Source organism: Anarhichas minor, unplaced genomic scaffold, assembly GCF_050575085.1.
Source record: "Anarhichas minor isolate MPS153535 unplaced genomic scaffold, ASM5057508v1 ptg000023l, whole genome shotgun sequence".
NCBI classification, from domain to species: domain Eukaryota; kingdom Metazoa; phylum Chordata; class Actinopteri; order Perciformes; family Anarhichadidae; genus Anarhichas; species Anarhichas minor.
In genome coordinates this window covers 2,901,759-2,928,654 of record NW_027466469.1, presented here as the reverse complement: position 1 = coordinate 2,928,654, position 26,896 = coordinate 2,901,759, and the positions used below count along the sequence as shown (strand labels likewise).

General features: G+C 40.2%; 1 protein-coding gene across 2 annotated transcripts in view; it reads left to right on the top strand.

The window, feature by feature from the left end:
- The window catches only part of igsf21a (immunoglobin superfamily, member 21a), a 169,439-nt gene that overhangs the window by 90,264 nt on the left and 52,279 nt on the right, over nucleotides 1–26,896 (top strand). For both annotated transcript variants that reach the window (XM_076096994.1, XM_076096993.1), the window contains exon 4: nucleotides 9,480–9,598. In XM_076096994.1, coding sequence (XP_075953109.1) covers nucleotides 9,480–9,598 — 119 coding nt within the window. The remainder of the gene's footprint in view (nucleotides 1–9,479; nucleotides 9,599–26,896) is intronic.

The following is a 26,896-nucleotide window of genomic DNA, read 5'->3' as shown; positions in this document are numbered from 1 at the left end:
ATGCTTTTGCTCCGCTCATGAATTAGTCGAACTAGTGAATTGCAACATTTTACATGTATTGTATCATCAAACAGCCTCTTAGTACTGTGATAAATGCACCGTGATGAACTCCTACTCAGTGCTACAGAACTTCATTCCCAGCCATCTGCTGCTGGTCAGACCAGGCCAGACTGGGGTGACCGGGCAAAGGGGTCAGTGCATTATTACATGAGGACAGGAGGCATCGGCGGGACTCTAATCAGCAACTCTGCTCAGGATAAAGAGTTCAGTGTTAAAGATTTAGCTCACATCTGGCCATGCTGGTCCTTATTCCCTGCATATACCGCAGGTAGCACAGCCCTGCTCGGGCATATATAGAGGCTCACCCATTTACCAACGTGTCTGTGATCCCAACACAGCACAGCCACGCTGTGCATGCATAAACAGGTTTCACTGAGCGAGAGTAGTAGGATGAGGAGTCAGCTGGCTTTGGTTGGCTTGATTACATTACGTTCTGGGGACTGTCTTCTGTTACCCCGGGCCCCAAAAATACGGCTGGCAGCTCTCTGCCCATCTCATCATTTCTTGCTCCCTCTGCTCTGGCTCTCTCTCACCCTTGCACAGATACCCCTGTCTGAACAACACAAAGGAAGTACTGGCCGTACATCGCACCTACGACTTCATTTAAAAACCAGAATACTTCCGTCTTTACGTTATGATCCTACTTTCATTGTTCTGTTTCGTCTTATCTTTGTCCTGCTGCTTTTCGTGGATTCCGCTCGTGTACGTTTCTACCTCTTTGTGTGTTTATTTTCTCTTTTTTTCCCTCTTTCCCTCTTTTTTTTTTCTTCCTCATGTGTGGTGTAGCTGCCCAGCTGAGGATGATTTATCTGGACAATCCTACTATCCCTTTGGGAGAGTATAGGCATCAACACAATGGAATGGCGTACACACTTACATGCACACGGACATGGGAACATGAATGCCCACACAAAGAGAATACATAACTCCCCACGTCCAGACACCCACCCCCACGTAAACGCGCGTACACACACACACACACACACACGGAGAGAGGAAGTGAGAGAAAGTCTAGTACCAAAGGGAAAGGAGGAATTCAAAAGAGTCTGCATCAGAAACAGAAACAGCTACCTTCACTGACCTGTATCCCGATCTGTATCAGAATGCTTAACCCGGTTTAGTCAAACAGAGAGAAATGTGCACTGCTGCCACAGTCACACCATTCTTCCAGTCAAGAAAAAAATCCCTACAACTGGTCACGGTCCCATATTCATGGAGTAACACAGAAGCTCAACAGAAATGCAAAAAGCTGAATTTTTACACGGTATAATCTCCTATTTCCACCTGAGAATGGTAAGGCTTCTGTACAAAGCCTCAGCAGTCTGACAAATCCACTTGTACGACCTAAAATAAATGCCTCGATATTCTGTATCTTTTATAAACTGCAGAGCATTTTGTTGAAGACTATAATTTTTAGCTTTTACTTTTTGTAGAATGCTTTCCCCTCACAGCAGTATGTGATTATTGTGCTACAATAAAGTAACGGTAATTTTTCTCCTCACATGCCAGCTTTCAATTATTAGACCATTTCAATAGTGATATTGATTTCATCTAAGTCTTGACAGCTTTTGACAATCTTTCAAAGACTGGAAGCAGCTGGTACTTTCGCTGTATTTAAGTGCCAACGCATAGAGTTATAATAAGATTAATGAAAGATTTAGCATGTAGACGATGGCACTTACGTTTGGAGGACCTCCAGTATACAAGCTCAAATCACAAGAGCAGGAGTACGACACAAAAGATGAATGTAGCACATTGAGGGCATATGTAGGTTTCGTAGTTTCACTGGTACAGACTTTAAGCATATGGTTTTGTGTTTGTGTGCAATTTCTTTCCCTTTCAGTGAATGGGACTTCAGAGCTTCAGTAATCAATGAAAAGAGATTTCTTTTAGGGCTATTCAGACCTTTGCCCACCACGTCTGTATCTTGGTAAGGAATTGTCGCATGTAAAAAAAAAAACAATCATGACCTCAAGTTGTGCCATTAAAAAAATGTTGGAATAGGTTTGATATTCAGAAATTTTTTTGTGTCAATCAAAACCGTCAGAGCCACAGTACACCTGAACACCGTCATCCAAAAATACTGTGCACTTTATGAGAAGCAAAGAAAATTGAAAAATCAATTGTGGCAGATGATATATTCAGTTTCCTCTTACGAATTTTGCAACGAATAGAATATTAAAACAGACTCCGTGTACAAGGTGTCTGTGCGTATCAATTTTAATTTTTTTGGATGACGGATTATAGAAATGAATACGCACAATACAGACTTAGTGTGCAAAAGCCTTTACTCTTGTTCTGGTAATGTCTCCATGTTTTCTACATTTCATCACTGAGCTATATCCTCTTTGCATTTGTGTGCATTTGAATTCATGAATGCAATCGGGGTAGGAAACAACAGAACTCGAGCTTTGTGGACAAGAACAGAAAGATGGGCTACATCAGCACTTACTATAATGTAACCAGCCAGCGCAAAGCCAATCGCACCTCCCTTGGCACTCAAGAGACTCACAGCATTATCCTCGTCATTTTGTTTCATGCTCATTCTAAAACATGGGTGACTACAACGCCCTCTTTGCATCCCGTCCTCCAGGCAATTTGCCTGCGCTTTCCATCGAGTGCGCACTGACTTACAGTCGCTAGTCTTGACCCATTCAACCGTAATGCTTCGGGCCAGAAAGAGTATCCGACAATGTGCTAGTTAATTTGATGCAGAGATCGACTGGATGAGCTATCAAGACGGCGCTCTGTCAAGACTGCTCGTTTTCACTCTCCATCTAGGCAGTTGCATTTGCCCGCATTTGTAGGCAGGAAGAGTTCTGCAGGAAAGGCCTACATAACAGGAAAGCGCTTCCAGATGCAACTCCTGGGGGACAATTGATTTCTCTTTGCGGTGTGCTGTTTTTGATGCTCCTCCATGGGGGCCCATTGCTATCGATCTCCTCCGTGTATGTGATGCTTTCTGGTGTACAGGGGAGAGTTTGTAGTGTGTTTAATGTGGTTTTCTGGAAATTGTTTGTTTATTCAATTACCTATTCCCTTGCTTGCGTAATAATTAATCCTTGTGGTCGTAAAAAAAAATTAAAATCAGTCATGAGTCGCTAAGAATATTTATGAAATGATGTATTTCCAGCAAATATTGACATACTAAAGGGTCTAAATTACATATGTTAAGTGTAAACGGTCACATGACCAGAGATGTTTACTTCCTGGCTGCACCATGACAAGAAGATGGCTGCATCAAGGCTCACAAACAAAAGGTTATTAAAGTATCTTTACATAAAGATAGGATGGATATTTTTGGTACACATCATCTTTAATTAAGTATCAAGTATTGATGTGTAAGTATGTTCAACTGCTTGTTAATGCAAATGTATAACTAGCCAATCATGTGGCAGCAACTCAATGCATTTAGGCGTGTAGACATGGTAAAGACAATCTGTTGAAGTTCAAACCAAGCATCAGAATGGGGAATAAAGGTGATGTAAGTGACTTTGAACGTGGCATTGTTGGTGGTACCAGACGGGCTGTTTTATGTATTTCAGAAACATCTGATCTGCTGGGATTTTCAGGCAAAACTATTTCTAGGGTTTACAGAGGTCCTAAAAGGGGAAAACATGCACTGAGTGGAAGTTGTCTGCAGATGAGAGAGCAGTCAGGACGGCATCAGCAACTCAAATAAATAATCAAATAACCACTTATTACAACCAGGTTATGCAGAAGAGCATCTTTGAATGCACAACCCATTCAACTTTGAAGCAGATGGGCTACGGCAGCAAAAGACCACACCGAGGCTACAATAATCACGTGCTCTCCAAAATTGGACAACAAAAGTTCCGAAAAACATAGTCTGGTCCGATGATGATCGATTTCTGCTGCAACATTCAGATGGTCGGGTCAGAATTTGTCAGAAACAACATGAAAGGATTTATCAGCTCAAACCAGTCTGGCCATTCTGCTCTGACCTCTGCCATCAACGAGGCATTTTCGCCCACAGAACTGCCGCTCACTGGATATTTTCTCTTATTCAGACCATTCTCTGTAAAACCTAGAGACGGTTGTGTGTGAAAAAACTCAAACCATGGCCCCAACAACTATACCACATTCAAACTCACTTCAATCACCTTTCTTCACCATTCTGATACTAGGGTTAAACTTCAGCGAAAGGCCTTTTACATGTCTCCATACATAAATGCATTGAGGTGTTGCCACGTGATTGGCTGATTAGATATTTGCATTAACGAGCAGTTGAGCAAGTGTATCAAATGAATTTGCCCGTTCCAGTAAGAGAGTTTTAAATGTGTCGATTACCTATGCAGGGGTATATAAGAATGTTGATGGCTGCATGCTAGTAGAAATATGTCAATCCTATTTATAAATGTCTACACATTATCACTGTGGTCACAATTGTGAGCAAACACCTTTTTTTACCTACCTATCCATGAGAATTAAAACAAAATGTTTATTTACGTATATGTTTAAGTCATGCATGATTTGGATATTTTGATATCTGGGAAAAATTCAGAATCAAATAGGTAGGTACCAGTTACGTTATAATAATAAGTTTAGTTTGCAATGCTGTGGAAAAGGTTAGCAATTTTTGTTTTATGTTTTTAGCATCTACCTTGGTTTGTGTCATTGCAATTCAGCTTTTTAGAACTTATTAAAGACGTCCATAATTTCAAAAGAAAGTTGAGGACAAAAGGATTCATTGAAAAATGAGAAAATTATCAAAAAGGAGGCGTAAAGGGAAGAAGAATAACAGAAGCGGGATTGGAAGTGGAAGATAATGAGGGAATTGTCTGGTAATATGTAGACTGGAATGTGGTGTGCTGTTTTTGTTACTGTGGACAAATACAGTGCTAGTATACTTTAGTTAGTGCAGGACTCAAAACACTCGTAAAAAGTTTTCTTAAGTGCTCTGAAAACTGCTATTTACTGAGTAAAGTCACATGCTTATAACTGTATGGCACAGTCAGTGCTAGACCTGCTTTATATGGATAATAAAAGCCAGAACCATAACAAAAAAACTAATCGTTGTATATCATGTTGTTGTTTTTTCAACTATTCCTCTCAAATGGTGATTTAATTCCAATTAACATCACCATTGTCTCACCCATTAATAGCGAATGGGAGACAGCTGAAAAAAGAATAGTTTGAGTGCCGTCAGAGTAACATGCTCCCTTTTTGTGAACAGATTCTCAATGGCCTCTCAAATACATGGCATCAAAGATTAGAGCAGGTGTTAAAAAATTAACTCGACCAGTCTTAATAATTAATAGAAGTCTCAATGTTAGGAGTACAACCTTTCCTGTTCTTCCTCCCTGAATTCTGATGGATATGTCTTGCTGTAAAACTGGTGGAGAATACAGAAGCAGGCAGCCACTCAGAAATGATGTGGTTGGGTTTGTTTTTTTTGTGGCCTCCTCACCCTTCTTCCGGCAATAATTCCATGCCTTGAATTGTCTTATCTCCAGCTTCCTTTCCCTGCACTTGTCTTGGTTTGAATCCATGAATGCAGCACTCAGGATTGTGGACAACAGAACTACGGCTTTGTTTGTAAAAACAAAGCAATGGGCTACATCAGCGTTTGCTATAATGTAGCCAGCCAAGACGAAGCCAATTACCTACCCCCACCCGCCACCACGGAGAGATTCACTGTGCTATTCTCATCATTTTGCAGTGCGGAGAAAAAGAAAAGACTCACTTGTTTTATGCGTATCCCTCGAGGGAGCGTTGGTGGAGAAAACTCACTTTATATCTTGGGGTGCTCACTCTTTTTCATATATACTTACCTTTGTTCAAACATTTGTTCACGATTGCTTCGTTCAGCAAAACTTTACTTCCTTGCACTGACGGCTATGGCAAACATGGGTTTTATTGATAATCCCAATTATCTCTTTGTGAGTCAGGGCAGCAAATAATCTTAGTCAGGTTTGTATTTCTTTTTTCAAATATTGAGATTTCAAACAATTGCAGAGAACCAATCAAACACATAACACACACACATCTTTGTCTCATCCGCAGAGTAACGCACCACTTTAATTCCACTGCTTTTCGCAGTTACTAGAAATATCTATTTTTTAAAATAAAATAACGCAATACCAATTTACAATGAAATGTAAAATGGATTCATACTTTTGTCTTGATCGTAGCAGACAAAGGCATTCTATTCATAGGATTTGTAACGGATTATGATGTCAGTCAGTCACTAGCATGGCGTCTCTCATTTGCTGAGCAGCAATTCTGGCTTTTCAGCACCGCATCGCCCAGGTAAGAGGAGCAACACCAGTCAGGGGCGGGGGGGGGGGGGGAGAGCGAGAGAGAGAAACTACTCACAGGTGTGTTGAATGTACTGATTTTTCGTCGAGGTGCTGCATCATCAAGGCAACCTAAAAGTGTTGCAGAATGATGTCGCTGCTGTTTATCTTCTACCTGTATGTCAACGCCGCTACATCACAGTGTGCGCATCTGCTTTTATGCCTGTTCTAGTTTCTATTTGACTTCTAAATTATTCATTTATTGATCAGGTTAATCAGTGCAGGCTTGTCCCACACTGTGCCACTGCAACACTAAACTAATTTAGTGTGCATTACGAAGAAAAGTGAAGCAGATAGTGTAAATGTAGTTCCCCAAGTAACTAATGACATTTTTTTTGCAGTAGATAGATATATACTTTATTCATCCCCAGGGGGAAATTTGTATGTTTCAGCAGCAAGGATGTACTTCTGCAAACGAAGTAACAGAGTGAATACAAATATTAAGTACTAAAAAATGCACAATATATACACTAAAATAACAGAGTAGAACATATTAAATATACAATTGTAATTGACAATACATTCAATTAAAATATTCTATTACTTTTGAGGGTTTTAGATGTAACTAATTACTAATTTGCAGTAACTTGCAGAACTCTGCTCATTAGTTGGGCAAAAGCTGTTTGACGGACTCTTTACATACGTTTCTATGGTCTAACTTCCCGGCACAAATACATAAAGACTATTAAGTAATCAGAGTTCAAAGATACAACAAATCAAACGAAAGTATGTTAGAAGGGGAAAGTAAATGTATGGATTTAAACTTTTCACATGCAACACGAGGAACAAGCCAAATTTACTCCGACGTTATCCTCATTTTCATCTGAAGTTTCAAAGCCTTGCTCAAGGGTAATTGATGATAGTTGTTGAGGCAGGAGATGCAGCATCTACTGTGAAAAGATGTTTGTTGGCGCACAGATTTGACTGCTCTCCAAAAGAGCGATCTCCTCTCCTACACACACACACACACACACACACACACACACACACACACACACACACACACACACACACACACACACACACACACACACACACACACACACACACACACACACACACACACACACACACACACACACACACACACACACACACACACACACACACACACAGCTGAACTCATTAAAGCCCTGCCGCTGTTCCAACAGAGTTCCCCATCTGAAACACCGGAGCGGCAAGGACAATTGTTCCTGTTTCGTGGGTATAAATCACACGGGCTAAATGTGACTAGTAGTGTCTCACTTTGATCATCACTGGTGACACATTAGCCAAGTGCTGAATACAGATTGCGCTCCCTTTTTCAAAAAACAGCCTGATCTCACAGAAATACGTGGAATGACGACGACCTCTTAAGGCCCATTATGTGATGTGTTCAAATTTCGTGTCCGCACAATGGAAACAATGCCAATGGAAAGTCATTTAGGATGCTTTACTCATGGTGGACAAACACATTCCCAGATTGAATAGAAATGTGTTTTGATCAAAGTCAAATGCAAAGGGAAGAGGTTGGGCTAGAGGGGACACGGGACCTACTCCGAGGAGATCGTTGTTCATGGTTTTTGTTGTAATTCCTTCATGAAAAAGTTGTTCAGAAACTTACATTGCGCAATTTCTAGATAGCTGTAAATCCTCTGATTATGGCTAAGTTCTTCCCATTTTACAGGGTTTTATGGATTTAATGTATAACTTGTTTTTAGTCTTTTACATTTTATGTATTTTCTGTCTTTATTTCTACATTGCTGTAACAAGCCCTCTTTTCAGTCTTCATCTGAATCCAAATTATTGTGGCCATTTACCTGTTAAAAAGAATAAAACATACCTTAAAAGATCTGCTGACAAATCTTAACAAATCTATAAAAAAAGTTGCTCATTCCAATTGACCTGGTGAATCGGACAAAGAACATCCTCCATGTCACAGTTTCTTTTTTTAACTAGAGTTAAGATGAAGACTAGTTTTAAAACGTAACAGAAATGCACAAGAAGCCACTCATCTGAGTTCTCTGTAGCAGGTATGTGGCTCCTGTGAGACTTAGCAATAGCACTGAAAACTAATTCAACAAATGAATAGTAGCACTGACAGGAAACAGTAATAATAATGAACTGACCAGGAGAATTGAAAGACATCCAGTTAAGATTTGATGACATTTACACAATTACATTCTCACTAGAAAAATAACAAGAGGAAGAACATATTACAACTTCTGTATTCTTTATTGAAAGCATACAGATCGAAATAATGAAGATGGACAGAACAATGATACCGTATCAGTAAGACTTTATATTCATGATCATAATTGGGCTCAACATTTAACCAGCTGGTCTCATCTGAGCTTCGTATTATTTAGTCTGTCTGTGAGAGCTGATGCAGCTCAGAAATAGCAGGTTTGGAATCAAAGAGGTGTTCTGTTCAAATTCAATCTGCATCTTTTAAGTAGTGCATGTATGAATTAGAAGCCTTTGTTTTTGTGTGACTTCTCTGCTGTGGCAAGAAATGTTTTAGTAAACATTATTGAATCTTTAATCAATGTCTTTTCCTGAGACGTTAGTTTAGAGGCTTTAGATTATCCAAAAATGTTAAATGTTAAACTTTTTACCGTATGCTGTAACTATTTTTTTGTATTTCTTTAACAACTTTGAATGACGATCAAATGATGTCTTTATTAGTAATAAATGATAGAGATGTCTGTTACATATTGGACCTTTAGAAGTTTTAAATGCAAAGATTAAAATGGATACAATTGATAAACCTGATACGAATGAACTTAATTCATCATTGTTTTCATTGTTATGATTGTTTACTAGGAGCTTCTAAAAGTTCAAAGCAGAATCAATATACAAAAACACCAAGACACCAATACACAAAGTGCTTTTCCAACACAACAATGTTGTCTTTCACGATGATTTTTTAAACGTCTCACTGTTGGCGTGTGTGATGCTTCAAAATTCTAAAGAAGCTTTTTGAATAAGTCATCAAAATCATATCAATCAATGTTAATGCTCACCAATACACTTCAAATGCTTTGTTTTTGCATCAGCGTGTCAATATTACTAAAATGCGAAGATTATTATCAACTCATATACTCTTGTATTTTACAGGCTCCCGGAGGTACGGATCTCAGACAACGGACCTTACGAATGCCATGTGGGCATCTACGACCGGGCAACGCGGGAGAAGGTTGTCCTGGCTTCAGGGAATGTTTTTCTTACTGTTATGTGTGAGTACCATTACTGCTCTTCAGGAAATATCCGCTTAGCGGTGTCTGCGTATTGAATCCAATGTGTTTCTGGTGGGGCATGGTTTGCATGTAGAGGGATCCTTCAAAGTCATAGGTTTGGACAAGTAGGACAGAGATGGAAGACCTGGATCCTGTGCAGGCCTGCAGCAGGAGACATGGTTGTCTAGATTACTCAAAAAAGTGTTATGTTTCTAGCTTTATGTGATTTGCCAGAGGGGTGATGTTTTAAAACAGGTGTACTAGAAGTTGGATATGCTGTTTTTTCAAAATGTAACAAGTAATTTTGTTGAGGAAAAAAAGTGTTTTGAGCAATGCAGAAAGCATCATTGAAGTATATATATATCTGATACTCGTATTAGAAATCAGCAAGTGAAGCTTCACTACCTCGCTTAATACGGATGGAATCAATATTTTTGAAAATGTATCAAATGACAATGTGACAACGTGAACGAGGTTGCTCGTAGTCATTAACTTGTATAAGAGAATCTCAGTTTCACTCAGATTTATAACGAGTTTTAGCTCATTGTTTAGCTGTCCAGCCCTGTTTTGGTTCACTCCCATAGCGTTCATAAAGTTGTTATTCGTCCAGAGCAGACAGCTGTTTTCATTGAAAAAGCCTGGCACCAAACAGCAGACCGACGAGTTAACGACTGTTGGGAATGAAAAGGAGCGTGTTTGAGTTATCAGCATATATAAAAACTAAATTATTGACCTCAATAGAATTATTAATGATTATTAATAATAACGGGGCACCACCCTGCGAACAGGGACCAATAACCAAACGATAAACTAAGTCTCGTAATTAGTGTTCACTCACAACGTCAATAGTCAAAGTACTATTCCACATTCAGAGTGAAAGTGAAGGTGTTGAGTACGAGCACAGGCCACATATCCAGCTATTATCACAATACACATGCACAAAGTAATCATCCCTGGGTTCGTCCGATGAGCAGCGCTCCACCAAACTACCTCAGAGATTCGCAGTTAAGTGTGAAATTGTTTCTGGTGGGGGTTTGGTGCTTATCTAACTCCAATCAGGCTGAACTGCAGAATAGGCAGGCCCAGATTCCTTTGTTCAAAGCACATGGCGAAGCACATGGTCAGATCCCAACACGACTAACTGGTCAACATAGCTGAGCATTTAGCAGCTACAGATCCAGATATATCCTTTAGGAAAGACCAAATACAGAGCTAAACCAGAGTGAAAATTAGACTTACATTCTCAAAGTGGTTAAGAAACACAACTCCAAATAAATATCGCGGGGGCGGCAGGCTTAGGGAGGGTATTCCAGACAACCCTCTCCCCAGCAACGCTTTCCAGCTCCTCCTGTAGTACCCTGAGGTGTTCCCAGGCCAGACGAGGTAAATAATCTCTCCAGCAGAGTTCTGGGTGTAACTCTGGGCCTCTTGCCAGTTGGCTGTGGTAGGAAAACCTCCAAAGAGAGGCGTCCAGGAGGCATCCTGATCAGAGTCCCGAACCACATCAGTTGACCCTTTTCGACGCAAAGGAACAGCGGCTCTACTCCAAGCTTCCTTTGGATGTCGGAGTTCCTCACCCTATGTCTAAGGCTGAGCCCAGCCAGCCTACGAAGGATATATCTGCACGCGCTCATCATCTATGTACTCTTCACTCCCATTTGCGGTGTTGAAGTAGGGCAGACTCTAGCATTCTTGTGTTGGGATAAAAGGAAGGTTTAATTAACTTAATTGTTCCAGTACTGGTGATCAGCTGTGTTACACGCGCCTGGTATGAATTACAGAACGCCCACCAGCTCTTTCTGCCGCACGTCCATCGTTTGAAAAAAGACACGCGCCACTCGGATGGATGTTGGCTGAGAGAAGAAAACAATGGCACTACAGACAACAAGTGCAATAATCACCCAATGAGTCCCAAAGATATTTTACACAGAGGTTGATACAGTATTAATTATTATTATCTGTTTGCTGTCTGAACCGTGGCTTCCTTTTGTCCTGCTGTCTTGATTTTCTGTGTATTGTGGGATGTGTATTTCAATGTCTTTTCATATTTGTAGTGTATTGTGGGTTTTTTGATACTGAAAGCTGTATATTTTAATTTCACGTACATGTAGTAACCCAACTAGGGACTAGAGTTAAACATTAGCAATAGCTGTAAACTTTCTGTGCAGCATATCACTTTCATGCTTTGCATTGGAATTATGTGAGATGTCATCGTCCCCATGAAGTAGAAATTCTAAATTTTGCAGACCAATAGGCCTTCGGCGATTGAACAATTGATTCAATTTCAGTGGTTATCTGGATGTAGAAAGTCATTAGAAGGTTATTGCTTCCTTCAGCAATGAACCTAGCAGAAATAGACTTGTCTCCAAATCCTAAGGGTGTGTAAGCAGGGTGAAGGAATCGATCCAATTGAAAATTCTATTTGATGTAAAAATGGTGTTGATTTGCTGTAACAGCGTGTTCAGCGTTGGAGGAGGTAGACAGTCTCCTCTACATTTCCTGGATTTACATTTTTTGACAAAACACGTTACTTTGCTTGTGGTGTGTCTTTCTGTTCATCTGTCAATCACGTGGACTTAATACTGATGAGTCTTTGCTTTCCTTCAAACCTTATTGCCTTTGTGATAAAACTGTTACCATTATCGGTGACCATGATATCTCATTCAATCACGAGAGGACGTTGTGCGCCTGTAGCCTATTGCTCAGTCTGTGCTGTAATTATTGTATTTAATTCCCCCTAACGACAGCTGCTTCTCTTGCCTCTGATGTATCAATTCCAGCAGCAGAGACATGCTGTTCTCCATGTGCTCCTATGGCTAATTAGCAATGGTGAAAATTTTCAGTGGAACACCAGAGAGAGACTCCGTTTGACAATATTACTCCATTATCACATTTTGGGCCTCTGAGAACTGCCTGTGGTTTTCACCTTTTGGGGGGGGGGGGTTTTTGACTTCCATTTTTTTTTTAACCAAGCCCTTCACTCTCTGTTCTGTTCTATGTGATGACCAATCTCATGCCTTAGTTTGAGGGCTCCCCCACAATGTCGTCAGTGACAGACTTTATCAATGGTCGGGGATTTACTCAGTTAACAGTTTCTTGTTTCAGCGTTGGGTGGGAAGAAGTGAACGATGTCGTCGTGGGATAGTCGGAGCACCCTAACTCAGCTGGGTCTTAAATCACCACTCCACAAGAGAGGAAGAAGAATGGCCTCGGGCGTTGTGGCTAATTGCCGTCTAAACTGAAACAGAATTATTCATAACCTATTAGTGTGTCAAGTTCAGTGGGAAGTAAAGTAAAAAGTAGAGAGGAGAAAGAAAGAAAATTAGAGGAAAAAAAAGTTAATTAATAGGAAGCAGCACACTTTTTTTAAAAGGGCTTCATAAATAAGAATTATCATTTTAATGAATCCCCTGCCAAGAAATTCAATCATCCAGTTTTAAAAGGCTAAACCCTGAACTCTTGGTACCTCGGCTACTGTCCTTCACTCTTTGGAAAGTTTGCTTTTCTTCTTGCACTACATGAGCATATGTTGACTTTATTAAGCCTGAGGGCCAGAGTCATTCTATTGCCGTGGTTACACTGGTCTTTTCAATGCGGCTTTTGTGATCAGATGCGCAGCTTTGGACCTCAGCAGTATCTGTATATCTGTGTCTACCAGTGGCGGGCCGTCAGGGCCTGCAAGGCCTTCTCTGCTGGCCTAAACAGAATCACAAAGCTATATCTATTTTATAATTTAATAATTTTTCTTAAATACGCTACATGTATTATAATTTATAAAAATATTTTTCCCATTATCTTATTTTCTCAATGCACAGCTACTGTCTTCCTCAGTTGCTCTGCTTCCAGTGCAGCTTGTTTTAAGTAGAGCTTTTATCCAATCAGATTTCACCTCTGTGTCTCTAGGTAAGAAGAGAGGCCCAGGCCTGCATCCATTTGCAGTTTAATTGAACGGGGACGATATTGTTGATTGTCATATTCTTCAACCAATCAGATCTTTAGTTTGACATGTTGGGTGTATTCTTTGACATATCAGAGCCTGCTCGCCGGCCTATAATGACGTCAGCATTAGTGCAGCTCAGTGTCTGCCGCGAGGTGCAGAGTGTGCTGTGATTGGTCAGTGGGCGAGCACGTGACTATTGTGAAACGAAGCTTAACAGCAGAGGCATGTCGGGTAGTGAATCACATCACGTGATGCAGCTCAGCCAATCAAATATGGGCATTCTGACTGAGTGAGATGCACCATGACACAGGGGGCTGAGATGAGGAAAGACACTGCAGAGCAGTACATACAATGCTCAAGTAGTGAAAGTAAAATCATAAGACGACCTCTGTGGGCCGCGACTTGTCATTAAGGAGTGATGGTGGGTCCCACAGCCAGACCAGCTGAGAACCACTGTCCTCCATGAGCGCAGAAAACATATTTTCCTGAATATAAGCTTCTGCATTTTCCAAATGCACTAGTACTATTCAAACGTATTGCAAGTCTCGTACCGAACGGTACGTACATTTAATACGTACATAGTTACAGCCTTAGAAACTGATAACTGTGGCGCCATCATGTGGTTACAAGGTGGTATTTCAGCTGCAGGACAACAGTGAAGGCCTAGGTATAAAATGCACGGCCCGCCACTGGTGTCTACAGTTGACAATTCAATGCGTCCTGCCTGATCAAATAGTGTTCGGATATATTTTGTGCTCAAAGAAGTGGCTGCAAAACAGTGGATGAAGACGTTTCACAATAAAAGCCCCCAGTTACCTTTGCTGCTTACTCTTCCTCCCTGCAGTAATCATGTTTTATTGAAGAATAGCTGCAAAGGAAGATTGCGCCCACATGCTGTCCACACCTAACTGACATCCAAACTCAATGCGAACCAGGCCACCTCGGCATGCACAGTAGTATGGCGGATCAGATCCCAATGTGAGTCAGATCTGAACTCTGAGCGTACGGACTCGACAGTTAATGTGTCCTGGCATGATCGGATGACAAACGTTGCATGGGAAAGACGGCCTATGATGATCAAGCTTATTAGAATTCTGTTTTCTTTGTTTGTTTTATTTTTTAATGTACACTATATACTGTATCCCTGGACAATGCACCAACAAGCTTTTATCTTGATAATAAGAAACATGTATAAGAAGCAGCACCAGGATGTGCCCATAACTTGGGCATTGTTTATGTAAATGTTATCCCTTATCCTTGAATGAGCTTTCACGGTGCACTGTGTCTGTAAACATAATGATTGATGCATTACCGTATGATAATTCATGATGAGGCACTTTTGTTGTTATCAGTGTTCAACATCTGAAGTGAAAGGTTATGGATGAAAAGTTCATTGTGAGAAAATGCTGGAAATATGCTACTGGACAGAATCCTTATTAGGCTATTGAATTTACTGTCAAATAATATTCAGTCAAGTGTGCAGAGGATACGTTCAGAAACATTGATAATACACAGAATTGACAATGTAATAGAGTTTGGCCTTTTGACCACCGCCTTCATCTCTGTTAGTTTCAATGAAGAGGGCTCAGCTGACGGACATTTAACAGCAAAACATTCAGTTCTTTGTAATCACCATGTGTCCAAGAAATCCTATTCAAATCAACGTGGACTATTTTATTAAGAAAAACATACTACATCATCCATCCATCCATTATCCAAACCGCTTATCCTGTTCAGGGTCGCGGGGTGCTGGAGCCGATCCCACATACTACATCATACTATTCATATTATATTTGTTAACCTTAGGCCAGAAGGACACACAGGGAGGATATGCTCATGGTCAGGTCATACAATTGTATTTTTACATGCAACATTTCAAAGACAAGCAATCTGCTTCGAGCAATATTGAAGCAATACAAGAGGATTGCAAAAATATTCTTACAGCTTCAACTGTGTGACCTTGCAACCCCTGCCTAAGTGAGAAGAAAACTAAAGAAGAATATCCAAAAACATTTTCTAATAATCAGACGATATTGTTTAGAAAAAGCTTCTCAACAATGATAGCATAATGGCTTCTGAATTGTGTTCCCACCAAGGTTATAATAGTTTTGAATTTTTTACTCGTTTTTATTTGTATTTTGATTTGAGTTTACAATTAAATTTTAGTTTCAGTTTTTCAGAAAGTTTTAGTGTATTTATTTAACCTTTATTTATCCAGGATAATCCCATTGAGATATTTAATATCTTTTACAAGGGGGTCCTGTTCAAGATGGCAGCGTACAACTTTCACCACATAAAGACACAGACCTAAAAACAAAACAGCAAAAAGTCAAGAACATAAAAACTTTAACATATTCACATAAAAGACACGATTTAAAACAAACCAACAAAGTGCGGCAGTCAAAGAATTGTCATTCAGTGCCAGGACAAGTACATGCAGTGCTTAAATCATCCTTTCCTGTTTTTAAAATCTTGAATGCTTCTGCAATAATCTAGTTTCAAACGTTTCTGTAGTTCACACCAAGATGATGGTGCTAAAAACGGGTTCTAGGAATGACCAACATCATTTGTTCTCAAGATCGGACGTTGCAGATATTGAGAGTCTTTGGAGTCAGTAGACGACATGGATTAATGTTCCTTTCTGTGTAAGGAGGACAAACACGCTATCTCATACACACTGCAATGATGTGTGCGGAAACCGGAATCAGAGACAAATCGTGATGCAGCATGATTCACTGAATCTGACATTTTAACAGAAGAGGAAATTGCATGCATATATGAAACATCACCATAATCAATTGGTGATAGAAGTGTTGCTTGAATTAATAAAAGGAAAAGCATTCGTATAGTAAAATACTAATAAGACACTCAATATAATGTTTAGAATATGGATTCATTTCTAGAAAAAATAAATCAGATATTTATTCGTTGAGACGTGTTCAATCACCTCATAATTTTCAGTTACAGTTCTTTGGAAGTAATATGTTATAGCATCAGTCTGACACAGAAATAATTGTTTTTCTTCAACCTGGTGGTATCGTTTCAGTTCAGTCTTGGGTTTTCTTAACCCTTGTGTCGTCTTAGGGGTCAAAAATGACCCGCCACTATGTTTAACAGCATAGGAATCCCCCTTGAATGGTCTTTTTTCAACTTGAAATTCAATGACTTTTCCTAGAATGACCTCAACATGAAAAAAAGTTAAACATTGCCTTTGTTCATATTTCCATAAAAGCTGTACACCAACAGGGTACACATCTTATCTTAGGGGTCATTTTTGACCCGGTAGTTATATTATAAAATCATTTTCATACTACAGAAACCATAAAAAACACACCACTACAACACACACACACACACACACACATAAAAAAAATTGAGATTACGTGTGCTACTTATTGAACTCAGGGAAAACAAAAACTTTCTCGTGAATATGCAGCATCTCCCCTCCACGACCCCACACCTGACTGAAGTTCACAGACAAAATACAAACAAGATCAGAGAGAATACACATTTCCTGAAAGCATTGTTTACTAATGGGGAAAGCAGTCAGAGGCTATAGAGGTGCTGCAGATGACAGTACCCCCAGACAACTGGAAATGGATGGATGAGATTGACCTGCTCGGGCTGCTAATCTTAGCAGGTGTGTATAGGTCCCGAGGCGAGGCTGCATCTAGTCTTTGGGATGCAGAGAGTGGAAGGCCAATTTTCCGTGCAATGATGTCACTGAAAGTCTTTCATATTTTCTCAAAAACGATAGGATTTGATAATCGTGAGTGAAGACCTGCAAGGCGTGTGACAGACAAACTTGCGGCCATAAGAGAGGTCTGGGAGAAGTGGATTACACTGATTAAACAGTCTTTCTGCACTGTGAAGAGGAACAACTTAGATATTCACAAATTTTGTGATGAATGACAGGTGGTTTCTTCATGCAAAATAGATTTGGGATTTAAAATGCAATCAAGCTGTTTTATTTTAGGGGTTTAGTGAAGGCGGGTCATTTTTGACCCTTAGGACAAGTAGTGTATACAGAAAGTTAAGACAACACAAGGGTTTTAAAGGATATAGTTTTTATTTAGTTTCAGTTTACTAACTAATTTTCACTGCTGGTTTTTGTTTTAGTTTATTATATGTAATAACCTTGGTTCCAACCAAACTATATACTTTAATTTAACTGCAAGTCTTTTATGTATGAAGTAGTGGACTTGAAAGACACATGTTTAGCATAAAACACGTGGTGTTATTACAGTATAATTTGATTTGGTATATTGGGATTTTCACCACTTGAGGGATAGACTTCTGACCCATCACCACCAATCACATAAAATAGATATTTCATTCTGCAAACACTGACATATCCATCCCTGTAAAGCTAAGGTCATAATATCCGGCTTTGGTGGGGGAAAGAAATCAATAGCTCTTTTCCCAATAGTACAGATAGGGTCATTATTTGTTATTACCCAAAGTGATTTCTATGCCACATTCCGAAGATTACAAGGAAAGGTTATTTGTCTCCTTTGAGTGGAGCCTGACCTTGGGAAGCCAGCTCCTAGTTGATCTGTGCATAGTGTCCGAGACATCTAAGGTCGTTGTGTTTTAGTCTCTATCATATGATTGTTGGGTTGCGACTCGTCCGCTGGATGAAGAACATCTCAACAGCCCTTGCGTTTAAACATCATGTCACGTAACTGAAGCAATCCTTTCTTCTAACCTTTTGTAAAGCGTGAGGATGTAAATCAAAGGATACCCTTCATGAGGCGGCATGGCTGGTATTTATAACCCCAAGAAGCAGAGATGAGCGCTAAGGTGTAGAGGGACTAATTACCTTCTCATCCCATAAAACTGGGATTCTCTTCAATAATGGATGCCCGACTTTAATGAAGCGCTGTGTATATTTAGGCGCTCATTTATAAATGGGTGGGATTAATGGCGTACGAGCCAAGCCCAAAGACAGCAACGCCTGCAGACACAGCAGTTCGGTGTAGCAGTAGGAAGAGTTTCTGCGACTGTATGGCTGCATGAAGTTTGCGTGCTTGTGTGTGGAGAGCCTTGTTTGGGTGGCGGGGTTTGATGGATTGCTAGGGAGCGGCGGTTCCCTCTGTGTCCTCTACTTTTTCGGAAATTGAGGAGAACATCTTGGCCAGACTCTCGACACAATGGCCTGATTCTCAGCTCTCAGAGAAGATGCCAATTTTGTCAGACCCGTCAGTTGTATTCTGAAGTGTTTGCCGTGTCGACTTTTAGCACCACTCGGGCCCCGGGGGGAAGGTTCTAGGGTCCTTGATATGAGTCTCCATTAGTCTCTGATTTAGCTTCTGTCACCTTCCTGCTCATCACACTTAATGTCCTAGCGTGCTATCAGCATCACAACTCATTCCATTGATTTTGTGCAAAAATGTTTCACGCAGAAACAACTTTCTCAGTTTCATTTTGTGACAATATAGTGCATCAACTGTTGCCCACATGGAATAATCTCTTTTTCTATCTTGTTCATAGTAACAATATAGACTTTGGTCTGAGATAATTGTATCTGGAAATGAATAGTTGTTTTATTGTGTGACCCCTTGCCGCTCCTTACGACCACCATTCAGTTGCTGACTGGGAGCAGAATACAGCACGAATGCAACTGGTTAGATTGGAGCCCATTGAGGGGAAAGAAAAATAATGAAATTAATTCAAAGAGCAGATGAATTATTTAATGTCTGTCTTTGAGCTAAACCCTGGGGTGATAATTGAGGCAAAAATAAACAACCCATGGGCTTCCTCAAGGATTCCTCTACCCAATATTGAACTGGCTGTCTGTGCATCAATTAGTCTATGCTAAAGATTTTCAGATTTTTGTTTTTGTCTCTTCCTTCCGTGCTGTCAGAGTTTTGTCAGAAGAAAATGTCTGTTTTCCTTTTACTCAAAAGTGGAGTTTTGGATCTTTCATTAATTTAGATGCAGAATCAGACAAACAGTAAAATCTCTTGCTGCCATCTTTCTACAATTAGCTTCAACTGGGTTGTGGCATAATCTTGCAATCATATCAGCAGCCATACTGCATCTCATTTGAGGCTGCATTAACAACGAGCCAATTTGATCCTCTAGCTCATTTAGTACCTTATTCAGATGACATTTACCAGACAATCATCATTGGGGCAAGCCGATGCGCGCCAAGGCTGTAGCCTCATATGTAAGCCTGTTTTCATACCCGCAGATTTCACACACTAAATAAAACATAAGCATCTGATGGTTGCATCATCTGCTCATATTCCTTCCGCTAAAAGGCTCCAGGATACAATATTTTGGCCAGAGATACTGTTTATCAGCTACCACCTGGATTCACTGTATGGACCCTGACAAGTAGGTGGTAGCGTCGTATTATGTTATTGTTTCCTCTTAAACTACACAGCAAGAGAATCCGAGAATATGTAAAACCTTACTATTATAATTCGATCACTTTTCAGGGTGTGCAAACATTTATTCTGTAACCAAAGACAAATATTGTCTGAACCCTAGCCTTACACTGTCAAGCTTTTAAAATCAACTATAAGGATTTTGTTACTCCGACATTTTTTTTTACCTTTTTCACTCTGCTCCTCCACAACAGATCAACCTTTTTACTGTTATGACACTTCTTGTGCTTCATTAGGAGCCCTCTAGGCATGCAGTTACCTAGCATGAGCAAACGTTTTCATACTATCATTAGGCTAATGTGTTTTTAACTGTAGGCTACATTTGCATTGAAAATAGATACAGTGTCATAATAAACTATACTTTAAGTATTTTTTTTCTACATAACAAACTCCTATCTTAACTTTAATTCAACCACAACCACCTGGCTGCAGATAAGATGCGGACGACAAACACGATAGTCATGGGAATACAGAGTCCATGCAGGGAACAGTGTTGCGACAACAGGCGCAAGTGGTTCTTCTTTGCAATTTCCATTAGACGTTAAATGTGTAAAAGGAGGACAAATAGGAAGATGGCATTAGAGTCTGCCCAACGTTAAGAAAAAGAGTAAGACAACGCCCGTTTTCAGAGCTGCCAACTCTTCTGTTTTTGATCATGAGACTCACACGATTGACAGGCGCTCTCACGCCACACAAAGGAAAACTCATTTATAACGTATGATCGAAGATATTTAAACCTGCAACTAGTTCAGCTGCTGCTGAAGCAATCAAAACTAAAAAACTGAAAGGAAGAAGTAGAGAAATAAGAAGCACATGAAAAAACAACGGGATGATTACGACAACCTGCGTGTTGTTTTATTTATCATGTTATTCACGATGTCTTCATGTTTCAGATGTCCATCCGGTCTGTCCTCTGAATCAGCAGCTGTCAGTACTATCTCTGCACAGAGCGTTTGATTTTATCTCTTTACCTCCACAAGTCAGTGGTTTCTGCTGCTCTGTGCACACAAGAGGACACTGCGGGCTCGTGAACCCAGCGGCGCAGCCAGATCGCAGTAAAGTGCGCCTTGCCAAGTTCGTCGGGAGCGTGCCAAACAGACTTTTGGTAGTTTTGTGGTCAGGCTCCCTTGGCGCACCTGTGGTGCACTTTGGCACAGGGTGGGATCAGAAAGATTATTATTAGAGCATCATAGGAGCTCTTCCTCTCAGTTTCGGAAACTGTTGATGTGCAAGAAACTGAAGAATAGTTCATCAAATCAACACGTTTGATGTACACATAAGCACGGAGGGGCTCTGTGATTATTATACTAACAGTCTGATGCTAAAATTTAACCAGCGGATCTGCCCTGCATTATTGTGACTTAACAGTGCACAACATCACTCCAGTTAGAGGCTGCAGATGGAACAGACACCTGCTGCCGGCTGTAAAGGACAGGCCTTCCGCATAGCTGGTATTGATGCCACAACCGCTGGTTGAAAAATTATGTTGTAAAATGATTGTTGCTGTCTCAACAATTAACTAAATTACACATAGTACCAAACAAATTCATGTTCGCAAATACATTTCTGTCCATGCAGCTATGACAGCATGTGCCATCTCAGGAATCCGTTCCATCAAATAGAATTCATGGAAAAGCAACATAAACCACCAGAGAGAATGGTGGTTCAGAAGAGTTAGCATCCAGACACTTTTGACTGAAAGAAAGGAACTTTGTCGATTGATGCCCATTTAGCAGGATGCTACATTTTAAGGACGTTTCCACACTTTGAAAGTGAGCTCGGGATGAGTAATCTTTTGGCATAATTTTGGCTATGGTGACCAATGTCACCATAGCTTTTCATCTATGAATGCTTTAAAATTGTGATTTTGGCTGTTGAACTTTTTATTAAATACAATTCCTGGGGTTTGTGGAGTGATATGTCCCCTGAAAGTCACATTGATGGGAGTCAGACTGTTTATGGAATAAATCAAGATGTATATGAGCCTTTGGGTGATATCTTTCTTTATTTCATCTTTTTGTCATTTTGCAGAGAATGAAAAGACACTTGGAAAACTAACCAGTGAAATATGTATGCAGCTCAGCTGAGATATGCCAACTTAATCTCATTGGAAGGTGTATAAATACAAATCACAATACATTTCAAGGACATCCCGCCTGTCCTGATAATGCATTTTAGGCTTTTTGCGTGTCATTTTACCCCACATTGTTACTGTGAAACGGCCACAGTTCAGTTTACATGACTAACGTAACTTCAAAATGATTCAACAACACTTTGGGACACGACCACCGGTCTCAAACATCGTTCTCCTGGTTGAAAGTCCTGTGTTTGATTGACCCATCCCCCTCCTCTCCCACCTGTCATAGGAAGAGTTTTTCTCACTTTTTTAACTATGTCACTTGCTCTGAGCATAGCATATGCGTGCATATGCGTTTGTATTGCAGTCAGTACAGACTACATGGTGTAAAATGACACGCAAAAAGCAAGAATGGCGTTGTTATTGCATGCTAGATGACTTAGAAATGCTTGTCATTCCTACGCCATTTTGTAGACCAAACTGGATAAGCTTTACATTGTTACATTTCTTAACAGGAATTTGAATGCAGCTGATAATTTACATGGCTGCTCATTAAGGTATAATGTCATCATTTGACCTACTTGTCAATAACATGTCAATAACAACGTTAACCACATATTTAATGCGTCCTTAGTGGAGCATCATAGTTTGACTCGCTGGGCTATCCAGCGCTCTCCAGTACCATTTTGCTCTGCGTGACATAGAGGGATGTGTATTATACCCCGTAAAAAACGCAGCATCTCCTCCCTGTCACGCATGAATCATTTAGGAATGCCCATCCCCAGATGCATAATCCCTGTCATTGCACAGCTGCAACAGTGGAGTCCGTCAAGCAGAGATCCTTCTGTGCGGTGCAGTATTTTTCGAATGCCTAAAAGGGGGGATAATATATCAGTTGAGGTCAATGAGTCATATCAAAAATGGTCAGGTCAAGGTTGTTGTAGATGTAAGTGCAAAGTTGTTGAATTGACACGGGGACACTCTTTTTGACAAGAAGAAACTTTCAGCAAATCAGCATTTTTTTTTCAAAGCACCACACTAAAACACAGAAGTCTACATCTTCAAATAGCTCCAAGAGTCTTTAAACCATCACTTTAGAATAACCTTGTGATGTCTTTCACCATGCAGCCCTTTCTTGTTTTCCTTCCTAGCTTTCCTTCCTTCATCCTGAGACCTGCACGGCTGATATTGAACACAGCGCCTCCCCTGACATCCCCTTGTAGTTATCTGTATGCTGTGAAGTGTAGGCCTCATTCCTTGTGGCACAGTCTACCTCATTCCCTTCACTCCCCCCTCGCTAAGGATGTCTTCATCACATGCTGCGCTCTGCTCCCCACCAAGGTCCCTCCTTTTGAGCGCGGTTGACTGAGGAGGCGACGGAGGAGAAACAGCTTTTGCCTCCCCAGAGACACGCAGCTGATTGTACCAAAGGATGAGAACACCTCTTTGTCTCTCTACCTTTTACCTCAATATCACCTTGCTTGATAAGTCTTCTTTCCTACCAAGTGATCCCGCTAAAAATAGTTTCTCGCTTCATAGGTTTTTGTGAGCAAGTTTGTCAAAACTTATCAGACAGTGTTATATCTTTTCTCTTTAAATAAATCAATTCATTCACTTAAGGAGGTTATGTGTTGTATCTTACATTCAATTCATTTCTCGAAAGACTAACCCAAGGGCATCTGTAACTTGAAAAAGGTCAAATAAAAAGAGCCAGACAGGATGAAAAGAGCCAGAATTGCTCCCTAGTTTGTAAAATCGTTCCAGCCCTGTGGAGTAAGTATATGATTTGATTTATTTTTAGCTCGGCCCAATGTGATGGTAAGATCTTTTTGTCACTACAGGGAAATACATGTGAGCTCACCTGTCTGTCATTTATGGCCCATTGGCTATCCTCCCATAACGTTTATTTTGTGATGAATTTTCTAAAAGTATTTGCGCCCACAGTCTATCCCCTGGGCGCTCTCTGTCATCATATCTAATTATGTTGACTCCGTTAAAACTTTTTTGATGCATGGTTCACCAAAAGGGATCTCTGATAATATCAGCCCCCCCCCCCCCCAAAAAAAAAAAACACAAAGCAGATGAGTTTTTCATTTCTTTCAGACTTTCACAACAACATATTGACAGGAAAAGATAAAGATGACATTTTCTTCTCAAAGAGGCTGTATTTATGTATGATTAATTCAGTACACAACATTGTTGAAAGCCTTGGAGGACCGTTGTTGATTTTGTGTGCTACCTGTTTTTGAAAAAGTCAGAATTTGTCCTTATTTATTGGACTGCCTTAGAATTTAAGAAGAAGAATAATACATATTAATCCCTGGGGGAAGTCAAATCTTTACAGACACACATTTACATGACATGTAAACATTCACACACAGGACCCATAGACATGCAGTTTGAGAGTGATGGAGGTGCCTGTGCACCCAGCCAGCAGTTAGGGTTTGGTGCCTTGCTCAAGGGCACCTCGGCAGTAAACAGGAGGTGAACTGGCACCAAGTGAAGCCAATGCTGGTGATGTTCAATTGGAAATTCAGGTCCCATTTATCGTAAAATAGACAATAAAGCAGGGTATGTTTTAGGGCGTGGCTACCTTGTGATTGACAGGTCACTAACGCGGCGTAGTCCGGAGTTGTCTGCGTCATCGTCTTAAAACTTTAACCCTTTCACAGTTTTCAGTTCATGAAAGTTAATTGTAACATTTTGGTCACCTAAAATAAAGATGGCGACGGCCAAAATGCTAAACACGAGGCCTTAAAAACCATAGTCCACAAACCAATGGGTGACGTCATGGTGACTACGTCCACATTTTACAGTCTATGGTCCACTCTCCATTCTTGGTGGAACCGGCAGCCCTCCAGTTCCCAAGACATGTCCAGACAGAATGATCCACCCAATTTATGTCTAATTCCAAAACATTTTGGAATATTTAAAACAATATTTTATCATTGATTTGATGATGTATTTATTATTGTTTCATTGTGTGAAAAATTGTTGATTAATATTCAAAAGTACAGTTTTTTTATTTCCGTCGTCACAGATGAGGTTTGTGAACGTCATTGAGTTAAGTCCATCTTTCCAGCGTCACTCTTGAAGGGTTGGAAGTTGCATATATTTCCAAAAGTGGTGCTGAGTACCTTTCACTGTGGTCTTAGCTCTTTGAGATTTGACACATCTTTGCAGCCGCACAAAAGAGTGTGGGACAGCCGATAAATTTATGGGGAAAGAAGAAATACGGGGTTTAGGAGTCCCTGAAAGTAGCCTGTGGACATGGATCAAATGGATTTATTCTCAGTGTGCCCATTTTTTAAACTCAAATAGAAATCAGAGGAGGGGAAACTGAATAGAAAATTGAAATGGAAAATTCATCGGGACCCTATTCTGTCCTGACGAAATCTGTCAAATTAAGTGGAGGTAAGGTAGCATGGATTCATTGTGTAAATGTCTCATCTGAGATGGGCCTGCTGGGGTTTAGAGATTTGCAATGATGTCATTTAAGGAATACCAACACTTTTTTTTAATATTTATAATCTCAGGATGTTCATGATGTATTACCACCTGTGACCTGCACAGGTACATGGGCAAGTTTGTCCCAAATAGACCAAGTCTCAAATACACCGTCTTTCATTCAGGACAGAAAGTTGTCTTTAGCTTAATTGCTCATTTACAAAAGCATTTTCAACAAAGATTTAATTGCGTTGAGGAATTATACAGTAAATACTCAGGTGTTTTAAAGGGCAGAAAACAGACCTCATGTTGAGGAATATAGAAATAAAAGTGAAAGCTTGTGATATGTGACCGCTTCTGAAGAGCCAAATGCCAGCTTGATGATTGATTGTGGTTTAATCTAGGATTTGGCCACTAATTGGCCCTCTCTAGATAACTCTACTTTCTCTCTCTCAGCCTTCTTCTTCTACCTCTTATTATTTTGATAACAGTAATTGCACCATCGGGAGCTCTCTCACAAACATTTTGACTTTTTGAGGTATAGCCATTCACTCGAGGGTTTTATATATGGAACATTTTCTCACGTGTGACATTTTTGTAAGTCGATTGACTAAGACGCGTCTTCCAAATCCCAAGGCAGAATGAATGAAACATCTTCAGACCACACGGTTTTATTATTCTACTTTCACCTTGACACCAGGGCTATATAATCTCTCATATATACCCTATTACATGTCACACACAGACAAGTGAGCAAGTCAATTTGAATTTGTGATATGATGTGGTGATGGTGTGATATGATGTGGGGAGTATAGTGTGTCTAGTTGTCTGTATCGCATGAGCAGCTTCCTCGCAGCAGCTTTTCTAGAAAGAGGATGGCTATGGAAATGTGATCAGCCCATCTTTTCTCCTCATATTTACTATGCTGCTGTGGAGCGCTTAGTTGACGGCTGCCTTAAGCTCACTAGACCTCACGTGCACTTGTCACAGCACACCAGGTAGGAATGCAGTCGGGGCAAATCAATAGTCAATTAGAAAATATATTATATTTTGTGATATATTCTATATTCTGTTCTAAATAAGAGCAAGTACGAGGACCCAGCAGTCATAGCCTCAGTATTGTAAAAACACTTTGTGTTCATACAGAACCGAGATCAAAAAAGCTCACCTGCCAAAAGTGGCCGGTGGAATTGACACAGCGCCTGCCAATTTTAGCCCGTATTTGGCGGGTTGGCGAATGTTAATTTCAAGCCCTGGTGGCACGACATGTGGCACTGGCATGGACAGGTGTTGCTTGTGTGGGAGCATAAAGATCTAAAATATTCTTCCAAAATCATCCAACCACTGAAAAGAGTAATATGCCTGTTCTTAAAAATAAATGTTGATTCCACAAAAGAAATTACCCCCTTAAAGAAAAAGAGAGATGGATCAGCAGGGTC